This window comes from Danio rerio, chromosome 12, assembly GCF_052040795.2.
Source record: "Danio rerio strain M-AB ecotype USA chromosome 12, GRCz13ab, whole genome shotgun sequence".
NCBI classification, from domain to species: domain Eukaryota; kingdom Metazoa; phylum Chordata; class Actinopteri; order Cypriniformes; family Danionidae; genus Danio; species Danio rerio.
In genome coordinates, this window is record NC_141032.1 from 425,001 (window position 1) to 442,379 (window position 17,379).

Genomic DNA, 17,379 nt, shown 5'->3' on the forward strand with positions numbered 1-17,379 from the left:
AAAACAAACTATTTTAGAGATTTAGGCTTAATTCATACTGTATTATATCATTTTACATCATATATTTTTATTTTTATTTTCAGTTTGTACACATTGAAATACAGTGCAGCCCTTTACATGCATCTCTTGACAACAATAACCTACATTAAAAAATTATACAAAATAAAAGGACATTTACATAAAAATAAACAAACAAACAACAAATAAATAAAATGCCCTTATTTGGTTAATGCTAATCTATTCAAAAGTGATCATTCTGAATACAGTGTACAGCAAATATATCGACTGAAGAGTGTATAAATACAGGACTGTAAGACTGCAACTACACTGTCCACATGAAGATTATTCATCAACTTCTCCCTCTGTGAATTTCACACCTTCAGTGTATCTAATGCAGGGACTCCATGTGTTTTAATAAATAAATAAATGCTGTTCAGCTTTTAGTATGTAATGATCTTTTCTAATGGCAGGCTTGACAACATCTTTCTTATCCATTGAGTTGTGTTTGGTCTTGTGCTTTTGTCCATAGCAAAGCTACACATTATTTGGCATAAAGCATGCTGAGGTGTATAGAGAAATGTTCGCTATAGTTTGAGTTCTCTGGGTAAAAGCCCAGCAAAACAGATTCATGCTACATTTAATATTATATATAAATATACACGATAGACACTTTATATTAGACTATATTTAGAACTTGTGCTCATCTCAGTATGATACCTGTCAGTACTGTATAAATAAAAATGAAATTTACGAGTGATTTCTGAGTGAAAAGTAAATGCTAAGTAATTTTGAGATAAAACACAATGCACAGATGTCTCTGCAGTCTATAATTACTGCTGTCTGCAAAGGCTCCGCTGCGATTTACACCTGGCGGATCATAAAATACCAGACTTAAAAGAGAAAACAGGCTTAGAGCCCCTGAGCACTATCCAGGAAATTTCATAGCTGGATTGAGCTCCTGTAATGTCTAGCACTCAATGAGAAATCATCTGAACTCAATATTAACCACTTAATACAACACAAAATACCCAGACAACAATCCACAACAGCCTCTGCAACCTTTCTGGACTATAAAACACTTTTATTTTTTTATAATTGACAACAAACAACGAACAAACAATCATATTTGCCATATAATCATATCAATGTCAAACACTCTGCACCTAGCAACACCATAGCAACTGAATAAACATCATTCAGGATGCTTTAATAGCTGCATAGTAACAGTCTGGCAACCACTTAACACATAGCAACTGACTAACATACACCCACTGTAAGTTGCTTAATGAATCACACAGCAACACTTTGGCAACACTTTGATTTAGCAACAGCATAGCAACTGACTAAAACACACTCAGGGTGTTTTAACAACCACATTGCAATGTCTTGGCAACACTCTACACCTAACAACGGCATAGCAACTGACTAAAATACACTCAAGATGCTTTAACAACCACATAGAAATGCCTTGGCAACACTCTACACCTAGCAACAGCATAGCAACTGACTAAAATACACCCAGGATGCCTTACCAACCACATAGAAACACCTTGGCAACACTCTACACCTAGCAACAGCATAGCAACTGACTAAAATACACTCAGTATGCTTAAACCACAACATAGCAACACCTTGGCAACACTCTACACCTAGCAACAGTATAGCAACTGACTAAAATACACTAAAGATGCTTAAAAGGCACAAAGCAACACTTTGGCAAAAATCTGCACCTAGCAACAGCATAGGAACTGACTAAAACACACTCAGGGTGTTTTAACAACCACATAGCAACACCATGGCAACACTCTACACCTAGCAACAGCCTAGCAACTGACTAAAATACACTCAGGATGCTTAAACCACAACATAGCAACACCTTGGCAACACTCTACACCTAGCAACAGCATAGCAACTGACTAAAATACACTCAGGATGCTTTACCAACCACATAGAAACGCCTTGGCAACACTCTACACCTAGCAACAGCATAGCAACTGACTAAAATACACTCAGGATGCTTTACAAACCACATAGAAACGCCTTGGCAACACTCTACACCTAGCAACAGCATAGCAACTGACTAAAATACACTCAGGATGCTTTACCAACCACATAGAAACGCCTTGGCAACACACTATACCTAGCAACAGCATAGCAACTGACTAAAATACACTCAGGATGCTTTACCAACCACATAGAAACGTCTTGGCAACACTCTACACCTAGCAACCACATAGAAACTGACTAAAATACACTCAGGATGCTTAAACCACAACATAGCAACACCTTGGTAACACTCTACACCTAGCAACAGCATAGCAACTGACTAAAATACACTCACGAGGAGAACACAAACATAAACATGAAGAGACCCAAAGAAAGCAGAACACAGACTCCTGTATCCAGAAGAGGAAACTCAATATAATGACAAAAAGCCTCTAGTCTATCATATCAATGCAATATTTAAAGGGACAGTTCACACAAAATAAATAAATACTGTCCTAATGTCCTCATTCTCCTCTTAATCAGCCCTTGACTTCAAAAGTATTTGTTTGTCCTACTATGAATATCAATGTTTACGTTTTCAGCATTCTTCAAAATATCTCCTTCAGTGTTCAACAGAAATAATAAAGGCTTTGAAACAACAAGAAGCCATTTTCATGAGTTCATTTTGGAGTGAACTGTCTCTTTAAATGACGGGAAATAAATAACTACTCCTGAATTTAGCTCTTTATCAATTACTGAAGGAATGAATCCCGTGCTGTACCTGTATGAATGTGGTGGAGGTGAAACTGTCCCAGTCCAAATCCTCCTGCTCCTCAGAGAGAGAACGCAAGACTGACGAGACCTGACAAACACCATCCATCATCTCACACACACAGCGCAGAGTTTCCCTGCTCATGTGTGTGTGTGTGTGTGTGTGTGTGTGTGTGTGTGTGTGAGAACAGCTGGACTCCTCCTGTCCTTCACTATTCACTCACAGACACACCAGAAACACACACACACACACACACACACACACACACACCGCCTCGTCCTATAGAGCTGTTAGACATGAGCCTGCATACATGATTATTTCATCTGCACATGTCAAAATCAACTAAAATACAGCAGAAATAATTATTCTGATGATGAAGATTAACGTGAACACTCTGAGAGACGTCACGGGGAGTGATCTGTGGAGGCTTTCATTTAAATAAACCCCCCCGCATGCCTACAGTCTGGAAGATGTCTGCGAGCGTCAGAAGAACAGAGCGATTGTTGTGATGTGTGTGCTCTTCTTCATTTTCTAGATGAATCGGCAGACAAAACAGTGTGTGTTCAGACACCCCACACCTCCATCTGCTGCACAGGTGACGCGGGACGTCTACTGGCACACGCTGATTACATCTCCACAGGTGAGACTCAATACATGTGTGTGTGTGTGTGTGTGTGTGTGTGTGTGTGTTTATGTGCTGTCCACTGCATACTGTACGAGTGATTTACAGCCGAACACCCACCACAGCTGACATTCACACTCAATCATGTCAACATTATACAGACGCTGACCTCTGACCTCTGACATCAAGCCCTCTGGGTCAAATATCCACATACATTATACAGGCTGCTGCTTACACATTTTTCAGACGCACTGCCATTCATTCATTCATTCATTTTCCTTCGGCTTAGTACATTTATTCATCAGGGGTCATCACATTTTTTTATTTATATTTATATTTATATTTATATTTATATTTATATTTTTATTTATTTATTTATTTATTTATTTATTTATTTATTTATTTATTTATTTATTTATTTATATTTCATTTTTTATTAATTAATTTATATATTTATTTATAAATATTTTTATTTATTTATTTATTTATTTCTTTATTTATATTTTATATTTTATTTTTTATTTATATTTATTTATTTATATTTAGTTATTAATTAATTTATTTATATATTTTTATTTATATTTTTATTTATTTATTTATATTTTATTTGTTTTTTTATATTTTATTTATTTATTTATTTATATTTAATAATTTATTAATTAATTTATATATTTATTTATAAATATTTTTCTTTCTTTATTTTTATTTTTTCTTTATTTATTTATATTTTATTTTTCATTTAGATATATATATTTATATTTAATTATTAATTAATTTATTTATATTTTTTTATTTATATTTTTATTTATTTATTTATATTTTATTTATTTATTTATATTTTATTTATTTATTTATTTATATTTAATTATTTATTTATTAATTTATATATTTATTTATAAATATTTTTCTTTCTTTATTTTTATTTTTTATTAATTTATTTATTTATATATTTTGTATTTATATTTTTATTTATTTATTTATATTTTATTTATTTATTTATTTATTTAAATTTTTGAATAGGAAAATATTAAAAGATAAACGGGCCTGACTCTAAACAAATAGACACCATTAACATCTCATTCATCAACTCACCACAGCGAAATGAACCACCTACCATCCCAGCATATGTTTTACACAGCGGATGCCTTTCCAGCTACAACCCAGTACTGGGAAACACCCATACACACACTTATACACTACGGACAATTGAGTTAATCAATTCCCCTATAGCGCAAGTGTTTGGACTGTGGGGGAAACGGGAGAACCCCGAGGAAACCCACGCCAACACAGGGAGAACATGCAAACTCCACACAGAAACACCAAGCTGACTGAGCTACCGTGTTACCCCCAGATGCATTGTGTCAAAGAAGATTAACATGATTATATAAAATAAGAGTGAATTAAAAAGGGTTGTCACGTCTAACTTGAGCCAGAAATGGACTATTAGACTAACACAACTGCATACAATCCTTCTAAATACAGAGAAGATTATTAAACAAAGACTAGATGAAGAGAAAGTGAAGAGTCTGCTAATGCAGTCAGCTCTAATGCTCTTCTATTCTGCAAGACCTGGCAACACCAGCAGATCCTCCTTAAACACACACACACACACACACACACACACACACACACACACACACACACACACACACACACACTCACACACACACACTCCTGTCTACATCACAATAAAAGCAGATCAGATTCCTCCAGTCAGTTTCTCCAGATAAAGCGGAGTGTGAGAGAGTCTCTGCTGTCAGAGCACATTTGCTGAATTACTCAGTCTCTGAAAGCATATTATTATGTGCTGTAAACTCGAGCAGCACTGCAATAAATAATAACCTTAATATAAAACAGCAGGACAGCACTGGAGGCCAGAAGACGGAGAGAGAGACGGAAATATGATGATGCTGCAAATAAAAATGTAGGACTTTTTGGAAAAGATGCATTCATGTTGACTTAAAATTTATTTTTAAAAAGAAAAGCGCGTGCATTAAACAAAAAAATGCAAATGAGGAGCAATTTTGTTTGTGTACTGTGTGACAATATTCAGGTAATCTGTGAAATAATTTAGAAATCAAATATTACTTTAAACGCATGTGTATTAAATCAGAAAGTTTTGAACGAGAAAAACTTAAAATGCTCTCAGGTGTGTGGACCCCACTGCAGTATATTGGAAGCATGCACATTAAAAACAATAAATAAATAAACTAATTCATTATAATAAATTAATTATTTAATTAAATAAATATTTATTATAAAGGAATAAATAAATATTTTTTATAATTAATTAACTTATCAATTATTAATTCATTAATTTGTATTTATTAAAAAAATTAAATGCAATTAGTAAATTTTTTTTAAATGTCATAACATATATTTGCATATTTTAAAACAAATAAATAAAATGTGCATTAAATTACATATTTTAAAAAACATGCAATTTCACCAGTGCTCTCAGACATTTATTTATTAATTTATTTATATATTTTTTTATTTATATTTTAATATTTTATATATATATATATATATATATATATATATATATATATATATATATATATATATATATATATATATATATATATTTATATTTTTGAACAGGAAAAGATTAAAAGATAATCGGGCTCTGACTCTGCAGAAAATGAAAACATACAGACACCATAAATATCTCATCCATCAACTCCTGAGAACAGCACAAACAATCACCAAAAACACAAAATAAACAGTAACAGGTTCATTTGGAACCCAGAGTATTATTTAAAATATCATTTTTACAATATATGATATAGCAACATTTCTAATTTAATTTAAAAGGAAATGCATGTGCATTCAAGAGCAAAGCTGCACAAGAGCTGTGTGAGAGGCATGAATATTGTGTAGTGTGAAGCATCAGAGTGATTCTATATGTTTTTGGATATCTGCCATTTCTAAGGCTTATGTGAAGCACTCAACCTGCAGTTAAATGTGCAATATAAATAAGGACTCACAGCACGCATGCGGACGAATGCCTCATGCTTCTGCCTGCTCAGCTCAGTGTTCTCCTCCTCCAGCTGCTGCACGCGGCTCTGCAGACGCTCACTCTGCTCCATCGCCTTCTTCAGCTCGTCTCGGTCCTTCATCTCTGTCTGCAGCGGATGAACCTGAAGAAGCAGAGAGCGTGTGAGTGTGTGTGTGTGTAGTCACGCGCACTCCTGGCCTACAATCCAGAGGAAAAACTCCAGCGCTGCCTAAGACTCTGATATGTCTGCTGAACACATCAGCTGTACTTTCTCAGCCCATACACTCATGCTTAGATACTGAAGCACAAGGAGAGGCGTATTATTATTATTATTATTATTGAACAGTTCTCATAAAACAGGTGCTGTAGTGTGTGTGACAGTAATGATTTGTTTGATCGAACCAAAAAATACTACAGTAACTTACAGTAAACACTGCTTTTGAGCCGTATTGTGAAGCACTTGTATTAGTCTGTTGTGGTGATTCTACAGTTGCTATGGTAACACAATCACTAAAGTAATTGATCTTTTATGGTGATCTTCTACAGTTGCTATGGTGACAAGACAACTATAGTAATTGATTTGTTGTAGTGATTCTGCAGTCGCTATGGTAACACAACAACTATAGTAATTAATCTGTTGTGGTGATTCTACAGTTGCTATGGTAACAACAACTATAGTAATCGATATGTAGAGGTGATGTTACAATTGTCACAGTAACACAACTGTAGTAATTGATCTGTTGTGGTGATTCTACAGTTGCTATGGTAACACAACAACTATATTGACCAATCTGTCATGTTGATTCTACAGTTGCCTTGGTAACACAACAGCTATAGTAACTCATCTGTTGTGGTGATTCTACGGTTGATAAGGTAACACATCAACTAGTAACTGTTATGTTAATAACTGATTACCACAGCAATTATAGAATCACCACACAACAGATTAATCAAGTCGTTGCTCCAAAACACTACAACATTTACTAAATGACTACAGTATTTACAGTCATATAGGAGCTTTATTCTTTAATATCCATCATCCTTCCATCATTCTCTGTTTAACAGGATTCGACATGTCCGCATAGATGCCTTCCTGGATGAAATAACAGATGTGCGCTAATTTTCCAAAACAAGCTCAAAATCTGTCTGAGAGATGCGCAGAGCTGAAGCTGCAGCCAGAGCGTCTGTCACCAGGAAAAACAGCCCAGTCCTGTATCTGAGGCTCTGATGCATAATGCTGGACAGTTCATCACTGAGGAGAACGCCCAAACAGGAGATCAAAGAGAGCCAGCAGAAATACCTCTGCGCTTAGAAGAGTGTGTGGGTGTGTGTGTGTGTGTGTGTGTGTTCCACAGAACGATACACTGCTGCAGGTTTGAGGAGGATCAAGTTCACAGCACAGAGCCGATAGACGAGAGAATTGTGATTATTAGTGATCAGCACTGGCCTCAGTGTCTTTACCGCGGTAAACAGAGTTGATCTGGCAGACGCTCACATTCCTGCTTCACACTCAATCACTCACAGCAGATCTGGAGCTGCGGCTACACACACACATTAGTGCTCCTTCAGTGAGTTTCACAACTGCGCACACACACACACACACACAAACACACACACACACACACACACACACACACACACACACACACACACACACACACACACACACACACACACACACACACACATTCAAAATTAAAATAAAATTAACCAGAAATAAGTTTGTTTTTAAGCATATTTACAGTGGATATTATTTTGCATAATCTAATTATAACTAGTGGCATGGTGGCTCTGTGGTCAGCACTGTTGCCTCACAGCAAGAAGGTCTCTGGTTTGAGTCTCGGCTGGGTCAGTTGGTGTTTCTGTGTGGAGTTTGCATGTTCTCCCCGTGTTGGCGTGGGTTTCCTCCAGGTGCTCCGGTTTCCAGTCCAAACACATGCGCTATAGGGGAACTGATCAACTACACTGGCCGTAGTTTATGAGTGAGTGTGAATGAGTGTGTATGGGTGTTTCCCAGTACTGGGTTGCAGCTGGAAGGGCATCCGCTGTGTAAAACATATGTTGGAATAGTTGCGCTGTGGCGACCCCTGATGAATAAGGGACTAAGCTTAATGAAAATGATGAGCTCTTCACTGAGCGAGCTGAATAATGCACTTCAGGATGTTGGATTATCAGACAATAATGTTCACGTGATGAGTAACGGCCACTTCACCAGCTCAGCTGTGCAATATTGTCTATTAATTCAGTGGAGTGAACTGCTTGTTCTAGTCTGCATAGATGTGATGCATCTTTTTATTTGTCTGTGTTTTCCTCCACCTTTCTGGCAGATGAGTTGCGATGGCATCGTTAATCTTGTTTCAGTTTATATCTCGGTCATCTTTTGTCCTGCCGAAATTGTAAGCGGACTCAATTACGAAGCATCTGCAGCACAAATGCACCAGAAGCGGCTTTGATCTGCTATTATGTCATAACTTTATGTCCAGTAAATCACGCATGAAACATCTGCTTCCAGTGCAGCGAATGTTGTGAAAGACGTCGTAATGTGCAGATTACAATAACAAGCCTATTATAACAACAGACATATGGATTCCTCAATATCCATGAACTAAACTGAACACAAACCTCTCTCTCTCTCTCTCTCTCTCTCTCTCTCTCTCTCTCTCTCTCTCTCTCTGTCTCTCTCTCTCTCTCTCTCTCTCTCTCTGTCTCTCTCTCTCTCTCTCTCTCTCTCTCTCTCTCTCTCTCTCTCTCTCTCTCTCTCTCTCTCTCTCTCTCTCTCTCTGTCTCTCTCTCTCTCTCTCTCTCTCTCTCTCTCTCTCTCTCTCTCTCTCTCTGTCTCTCTCTCTCTCTCTCTCTCTCTCTCTGTCTCTCTCTCTCTCTCTCTCTCTCTCTCTCTCTGCCTTTTCTGTCTTTTAAAGGGTTTAAGAAATAGATATAAGATAGCAACTAAGTTTCTCTGTAAAATATGCAGGGCTCCACACCATTCATTATCGTAGTCCAACACAAATTGATTAACCTAACATCACACTTTTAATGAATTTATGTGGACTGAACATAAAAAATTAAGTTGTCCCAATGAAATCTCAAGAACTGAGTTTATTCAGCTCATTTTAAATAAGTAGTTACTTAGTGTTGTCGCCTCACAGCAAGAAGGTCACAGTGTCGCTGGTTCACGCCAGTCGGCGTTTCTGTGTGGAGTTTGCATGTTCTCCCCGTGTTGGTGTGGGTTTCCTCCGGGTGCTCCGGTTTCCCCCACAGTCCAAACACATGCGCTATAGGGGAATTGGGTAGGCTGAATTGTCTGCAGTGTATGAGTGTGAATGAGTGTTTGTGGGTGTTTCCCAGAGATGGGTTGCAGCTGGAAAGGCATCCTCTGTGTAAAAATGTGCAGGATAAGTTGGTGGTTCATTCCGCTGTGGCGACCCCAGATTAACAAAGGGACTATGCCATCAAGAAAATGAATGAATGAGTGTTCAGTCAGTTAAATAAGATCTACAAATTCACAATTTTTGTGATTTTTGTTTTTTTATTTCCTTATTTATTTCTGCTTCTGAGCTGCATTATGGGCTCTTGATCTTTCTTTCAGCAACTTTTGACCTTGAAAAGCACATGTGTACTAGTCTGCAGTGCTATACTGTCTGGGTTGGTTTTGTATATTACACTACAGAAACCTTGTAATAAACTGTGTAAAATGTGTTTGGACTGTGGGGGAAACCGGAGCACCCGGAGGAAACCCACGCCAACACGGGGAGAACATGCAAATGTAACCCCCACCGGTCCAACATCGCCCAACTCGCTCTAAGCTGGGACCGAACCGGCGACCTTTCGCATGGGAGCTGGTTTTATCTACCAAGGAAGCTTAAGACCATGGCCTTTAGCATCTGTCGCTAGAGCACCTTTAGAGCTCAGAGCAGTGAGGTTTACCTGCACAGAACTTACAAGCTGGCCTCCGTCACACTCACCCCCTTAAACCTCACTCCCATCCAGGTCACGACACCAATGTAACCCCGCCGGTCCTACACAAACTCCACACACAAACACCAACTGATCAGTGTGACACCACTGAGCCTAATAAAACACAATTAATGTATAATTTAATAAATAATATTAATATTATAACTAACTTTAGGCAGTTTATTGTATAACAGTGGTTTGTTTTGTAGACACCCCCCCCCCAAAAAAAAAAAAAAAAACTAAAAGCTGCATCATTCCAGCTAAACTAAAATTAATAACTTTCTGCAGAAGACATATTATAGGACACACTGTGAAAAATCCATTGCTCAGTGAAACACACACGAGAATAAATATTTCACAGGAGACAAACGTCAAACGTTGTACAGAGTATTTTGTGTTGTCGTCGTCATAAACATTGCTGGTCTCGCAGCATATTCACACATTCATTCAGTGACAACTTAAATATTAGATGAACAGATATTATTTACCATGCTGCCTTTAATATTAGGTCTCATATCACACGCAAGACTGACTTCAAAACAACATCAGCACTGTTTAATTAACTGCGAATAATGTTGTACTGTAATGCCAAAATGATTTCATACATTCATTTTCCTTCGGCTTAGTCCCTTTATTCACCACAGCGGAATGAACCGTCAACTACGGCCAATGTAGTTGATCAGTTCTCCTATAGCGCATGTGTTTGAACTGTGGGGGAAACCGGAGCACCCGGAGGAAACCCACGCCAACACGGGGAGAACATGCAAACTCCACACAGAAACACCAACTGACCCAGCTGAGACTCAAACCAGAGACCTTCTTGCTGTGAGGCAACAGTGCTGACCACTGAGCTACTGTGCCACCCCAGGCGCACATTATTGTCTCATAGTTCAGCATCCTGAAGTGCATTATTCAGCTTATTCAGGGAATCTCCATGGCTCAGTGAAGTGGAGAAGGGTGCTGATGGATTTATATTCACATATTCAATTAGTGACATCTTAAACATACATATGCATGGCTTATTTCTATAGCACACACACAGTGGCAATTCCAAGAGCTTTACATAAACAGGAATAAAAAGAGACAAGTATAAATAAAGTTTATATAGTGTTTACCACGCTAATGTAAATATTGGGTCTCATATCACATGCAAGTGTGACTTCGACAACACGAGCACTACTTAATTAATCAAACTATGGTGTACTTTGAAATGATTTCCCTCATTTGAGATCATGCCTCTCTGAAATTATACTGTGTAGTAAATGTGTAAATGTTTAATCAACTTTACCTCAGTCCACTAGAGTGAGCGTAAGTGTGATTTAGAGTGATCTGTCTCTTTAAGAGCTGGAAGCCCCCTCATTTCTTCAACTCTTTGTTTACATTCCCGAGAAAACCCCCGAGAGTCTGGATCCACCTGCATATTCATATCTGCCAGTCCCGACAGAGTACACTGATTTCACACGATTACAACCAAACAGAGTGCGCGCGCGCGTGTGTGTGTGTGTGTAGCTCATAAAGAATTAAGAGTGTCTTACGTGAGCCAGTGGTTTGCTGTGTATGGCGATGATGGGTCTGTTCTGCTGGAAGTCAGTCTGGATCACACACACTTTCTTCTCCATTCTCAACACAAACACACACTCGCCATCCTGCTGTCTGAGAGAGTGTGTTACCTGAGTCTGAGCCGCATACCGTCTAATCACACACACACACACACACACACACGCACGCACGTGCGCAGGAGGAGGAACTACAGCACAGAGGAAAACATCCACTCTCACTGAACAGTGAACGAACACACACACACACACACACACACACACTTAAAAAGCACTGTTGATTTCTATGTGGATGTGTACAGTAGGCAAGAAGGTCGCTGGTTCGTGTCCCGGCTGGTTCAGGTGGTGTTTCTGTGTGGAGTTTGCATGTTCTCCCCGTGTTGGCGTGGGTTGCTCTGGTTTCCCCCAAAGTCCAAATACATGCGCTATAGGGGAATTGCTGAACTACACTGGCCGTAGTGTATAAGTGTGTGTGTGTGTGTGTGTGTGTGTGTGTGTGTGTGTGTGTGTGTGTGTGTGTGTGTGTGTGTGTGTGTGTGTGCGTGAATGAGTGTGTATGAGTGTACCCCAGTACTGAGTTGCAGCTGGAAGGGCATCCACTGTGTAAAACATATGCTTGAATAGTTGGTGGTTCATTCCGCTGTGGCAACCGCTGATGAATAAAGAGACTAAGCTGAAGGAAAATTAATAAATGAAAGTATTTATTTAAAATATCCTTGCTGTTATCAACAATACTTTGTATTTACACACACACACACACACACACACACACACACACACACACACACATACACACACACACAAAATAAATGCATGACAGGACAAATATCATAGAATCATAATTTTCTGCTCTGCCATCCATGACCTGTAATCTGGAGTGTGTGTGTGTGTGTGTGTGTGTGTGTGTGTGTGTGAGAGAGGTAAATTGACTAGATTTTAAATGACTTTAATGTTGATAAATCATGTGTTCATCTGTTATATGACGAGTTTGACTGAATCAGAGGCTCAGACACTGATAAATAAATAAATCATCACCGCTGATGTGTTTAATCTCCAACACACACAACATGAAGACACACACAGCACCATAACCAGCGCTCATCCTAAAACACACTTCAATGAGCAGCGCCATCTGTTGGAGGAACACAGCAACTACTACACTTCACACACACACACACACACACACTGATGAGGATCATCTTCTGACAGACAGCAGTGTTATTACAAATTAATCAATAAGTGTGTGTATGTGTGTTCATCAGTGTGTGTATATCAGTGTGTGATGTGTGTGAGTTGTCTTTGTTTGTGTGACAGTGTGTGCATGAGTCAGTGTGAGTGTGTGTTTTGTACGCATGTGTGTGATGTGCTCATCAGTGTGCGTGTGTGTTTGTGTGTGTGTGTGTGTTTGTATGCAGGAGTTTGATGTGTCCATCAGTGTGTGTGTGTGTGTGTGTGTGTGTGTGTGTGGTGTTCATCAGTGTGACTGTGGGTGTATTTGTATGCATGTGTGTGATGTGTGTTCATCAGTGTGTGTGTATCCTGTATGTGAGACAGTGTGTTTATCAGTTTGTGTGTTTATATGCATGTGTGTGATGTGTGTTCATCAGTGTGTGCGCGTGTGTGATGTGTTCATCAATGTTTGTAATTTGTTTTTGTGACAGTTTGTTCATCAGTCTGAGAGAGAGTGTGTGTGTGTGTATCAGTGTGTGTATGTGTGTTTGATGTTTATTAGTGTGTATTGTGTGCATATATTTATATGTGTATGTGTGTGTGTGTGTGATGTGTTCATCAGTGTAATTGTTGTATGCATGACTGTGTGTGTCTGTTCATCAGTGTGTGTGTGTGTGTGTGTGTGTGTGTGTATAGAGGTGTGTGTAATAGGATCAGTGTGAGCTTCTTGTCCTGCATTAATCTGCTGTTGTTGTGCAGGTGTCGGCGCAGCAGGTGCCGCTCTCACTTTAATACACTTTCTGCAAACACACACACACACACACACACACACACACACACACAAAATTGAGTCTATTCTCCTCTGTAGATCACGATGTTTTTGGCCGTCTCGTAGACTTTGATCTCGTACAGGCTGTCGTGAGGCAGCAGCTTCTGCAGGCCGTCCCAGATGAACACTGACAGGTTCTCTGTGGTGCTGCGGGACACAAACAAACATCAGAGTCTCTGATCAATCACTCACACACACACAAACACACAAACACACACACAGGGCAGATTCATACCTGACAACATCTGCAAAATACGGCACATCCAGGTCCAGGTTTTTATGGTCAAGAGGCTTCATGACGGCCTCCTAAACACATTATTGACATTTAATTAATATTTTTATTAATTATTTATTTTAGTATAAATAAACCCAGCACTGGGAAACACCCATACACACTCATTATTGCTATACCTGATTATAGGTAATCATTCATTTATTCATTTTCCTTTGGCTTAGTCCCTTTATTAATCAGAAGTCGCCACAGCGGAATGAACCACCAACTATTCCAGCACATGTTTTACACAGCAAATGCCCTTCCAGCTGCAACCCAGCACTGGGAAACACCCATACACTCTCATTCTCATTTTCACACACACACTTACACACACACACACACACACACACACACACACACACACACACACACACACACACACACACACACACACACACACACACACACACACACACAACGGCCAGTTTAGTTGATCAGTTCCCCTATAGCGCATGTGTTTAGACTGTGGGGGAAACCGGAGCACCCGGAGGAAACCCACACCAACACGGGGAGAACATGCAAACTCCACACAGAAACACCAACTGACCCAGCCGAGACTCAAACCAGAGACCTTCTTGCTGTGAGGCCACAGTGCTAACCACTGAGCCACCATGTCACCCTTTATGAATTAGTTATTGATAATAGTAATATTAATAATAGTTAATATTAATAATAGTACTATTATTACATTTAATTTATTAAATAGATTCAATATGCTTATTATTTTGATAGCCAAAAATCAATTCATGGTATAATTTGTTAATTAATAAATATGTTACGTGTAAAAAAAAAAGACTCATTTCATTTAAAAACATTCTATTTTCCCTTCTAAAAAGTATATTTTTCTATACAGTGTGTATATATATATATATATATATATATATATATATATATATATATATATATATATATATATATATGTATGTATGTATACAATTATATTTAAAATTTAATAAGCAGTAGATTACATGCAAAAAATTCTCCAGTCACACTTTGCATTAAGGTTTCATTAGTTAATGCGATTACATGACATAAGAATGAACAAGACCTGTACAGCATTTATCAATATATTAATTATTAACTGATGGCTGTACCTCAATAAACTCCTTCAGATCAGTGAGGTTCATCACCATTCCTGTGTTCTTGTCGATCTATGAAAACAGAAATACAGTCGTGTGCATTTACAATACTATAGCACAGAGCACTGCATATATGCTTATAGACAGTTCTGCCATACCTTTCCACGCACCGTCACTTCAACTAGAACAGAAATGAAGCATATGAAGAGATTTACTTGAGCTCTTGCACGACATAAGAGAGACACTGATAATGCGATCATAATTAATAGCACATATTTAATAACTCGCCTGTATAGTTATGGCCATGACCATTAGGATTGTTGCATTTCCCAAACGTTCTCTTATTCTCCTCATCACTCAAACATTTACTGAAATACATCCAATAAATGCATTAACAACAACAACAACAACAACAACAACAACAACAACAACAACAGCAATGCATCACATTCCAGCCAAACTAAACATAGGAAATACTCTGAAAACCGACATGATCTGTTAAAGATCACTTGCAAAATATATGAAAAAAAAAAAAATAATTTCATAGGGCTAATAATAATAATAATAATAATAATAATAATAAAAATAATAATAATAATAATAAATCAATGACTAAAAATAAGCAGTAACAAAGATCATGTTTTAGTAAATTCAGTGTTTAGATTTGTTAAAGTTTCTCCTTGTTTCCAACATTTAAAAAATAATTTCTGACTTTTATTTCAATCCTTGACACATTTAAAGAGAAAATAGTGCCTTAACCCCCTACTGAAATGTAAATTACATTATAGTATTATTCGATGTTTTATTTATTGCACTATTTAGTTTATTATATGCTGCTTGGATATACAGTAGTGTGTAAATACATGTTTAACAATGGAAGATGAGAGTTTGTTTGTTATTTGAAGGTTTAATCAAAGAGGATGAAATAAAGTGAAAGAAAATCACTGTTACGCGTGGTCACGTTAAACTACACTTCCCAGAATTCCTCCCTGTTGACGCAGGCGTGTTTCTGACTTCCTGCAACAAGTACTTTTCGCAATCCAGACTGCTTGTAGAAATATTATCAACGAATTTACGCAAAACTGTTGTACGACATTTCACGTTGTGCTCATGAAAGTGTGTTAGCATGAAAATACAAAGAATAAGATTAGTAAAAACAGCGCGCGCACACACATGCACGCGCCGGACAAAAGCGTGCAGATATAAAGCGTTACAGCTGAAAATATCCCTCAGTGACCGTTTACAGGTGGCTAGTTACTGATTAGTTATTTAGTTAATTAATTGATTAGTTAGTTAATTACCTGTGTAGTCTGTGGCAGGCGCTGAAGCTGCAGACGCGCGTGATGAAGGCGACGCGTTCACTCATCCTCCTCCTCTCCTCTATCAGCAGATCTACGACTGAACACGAGATATGAATATATATTTCTATCTATATATATGATTTCTGATGATTTGTGCTCAGTGGAGGCGGGGCTTCGCGGATCCTCCCCTCATATGCAGCTCATAATCGATTATACCGTGACGTCAGCACTCCCCACGTGCACGAGCGTCATGTGTTTTCTGCATTTCTCACACTCTGATCAGACAAAAGTGTTATTATTCAGTTTTACATGCATATACGTGTGTGTGTGTGTGTTTATTGATCATGCATTTATTTACTTGATCAGCAATATTTAGCTCTGTAATGTTCTGTAAATGAAGATCTATTTAAATATATATGAGAAAATAGCATTAAATCTGTATTTTCAGCAGCATCAGCTCAGAAATCTCTCTAAAAGAACAGGTATTGGTGTTTAATTATTATACAATCAAGAAGAGTTTTAATTTTGCTTGATAATTTAGTGAAGTGAAATATAACAATATAAAAAAGAGAATAGATAAATAGTGTACACGTCTTTACTATCACTTTTGATCAATTTGTTTATAATGTTTAATTAATTATGAAGCATTTTACATTTCTATAACAGTTTCCACAGAATACATCAGATGACAGCTATATGCTTTGTTTTCTTCCATTATCTACCATAAAAACACCTAAACTTACTTTTCATTACTAATATGCATTCCTAAGAGCTTCATTTGTTCAATCATGAAGTTGATTTGATCAACATTTAGATTTTTTTTAACCCTCGGATT

The 17,379-nt window shown here is 37.7% G+C and overlaps 2 protein-coding genes across 7 annotated transcripts in view; both read right to left on the reverse strand.

Moving 5' to 3' along the window:
* Nucleotides 1-12,029, reverse strand: part of LOC100333572 (putative uncharacterized protein MYH16) — a 43,169-nt gene extending 31,140 nt beyond the window's left edge. For 5 of the 6 annotated variants that reach the window (XR_015503637.1, XR_015503639.1, XR_015503638.1 and 2 more), the window contains exons 1-2: nt 11,871-12,029; nt 6,371-6,523 (exon numbers count right to left, since the gene is read on the reverse strand). Coding sequence is in view for 3 of the 6 variants with exons in the window: in XM_087275476.1 (XP_087131602.1) it covers nt 6,371-6,523; nt 11,871-11,954 (237 nt within the window). In the remaining 3 variants the exon portion in view is untranslated. Of the gene's footprint in view, nt 1-2,767; nt 2,816-6,370; nt 6,524-11,870 lie in introns of all 6 variants that reach the window. The other variant, XM_087275474.1, reaches the window with a different exon arrangement.
* A 1,375-nt stretch (nt 12,030-13,404) lies between these two features.
* Nucleotides 13,405-16,702, reverse strand: pts (6-pyruvoyltetrahydropterin synthase). Its single transcript, NM_001098767.1, is given in 6 exon segments — nt 13,405-14,037; nt 14,126-14,196; nt 15,259-15,315; nt 15,402-15,424; nt 15,532-15,611; nt 16,545-16,702. Coding segments are annotated over 6 exon segments (420 nt in total). The 5' UTR covers nt 16,610-16,702; the 3' UTR covers nt 13,405-13,913.
* Nucleotides 16,703-17,379: the final 677 nt, after the last annotated feature.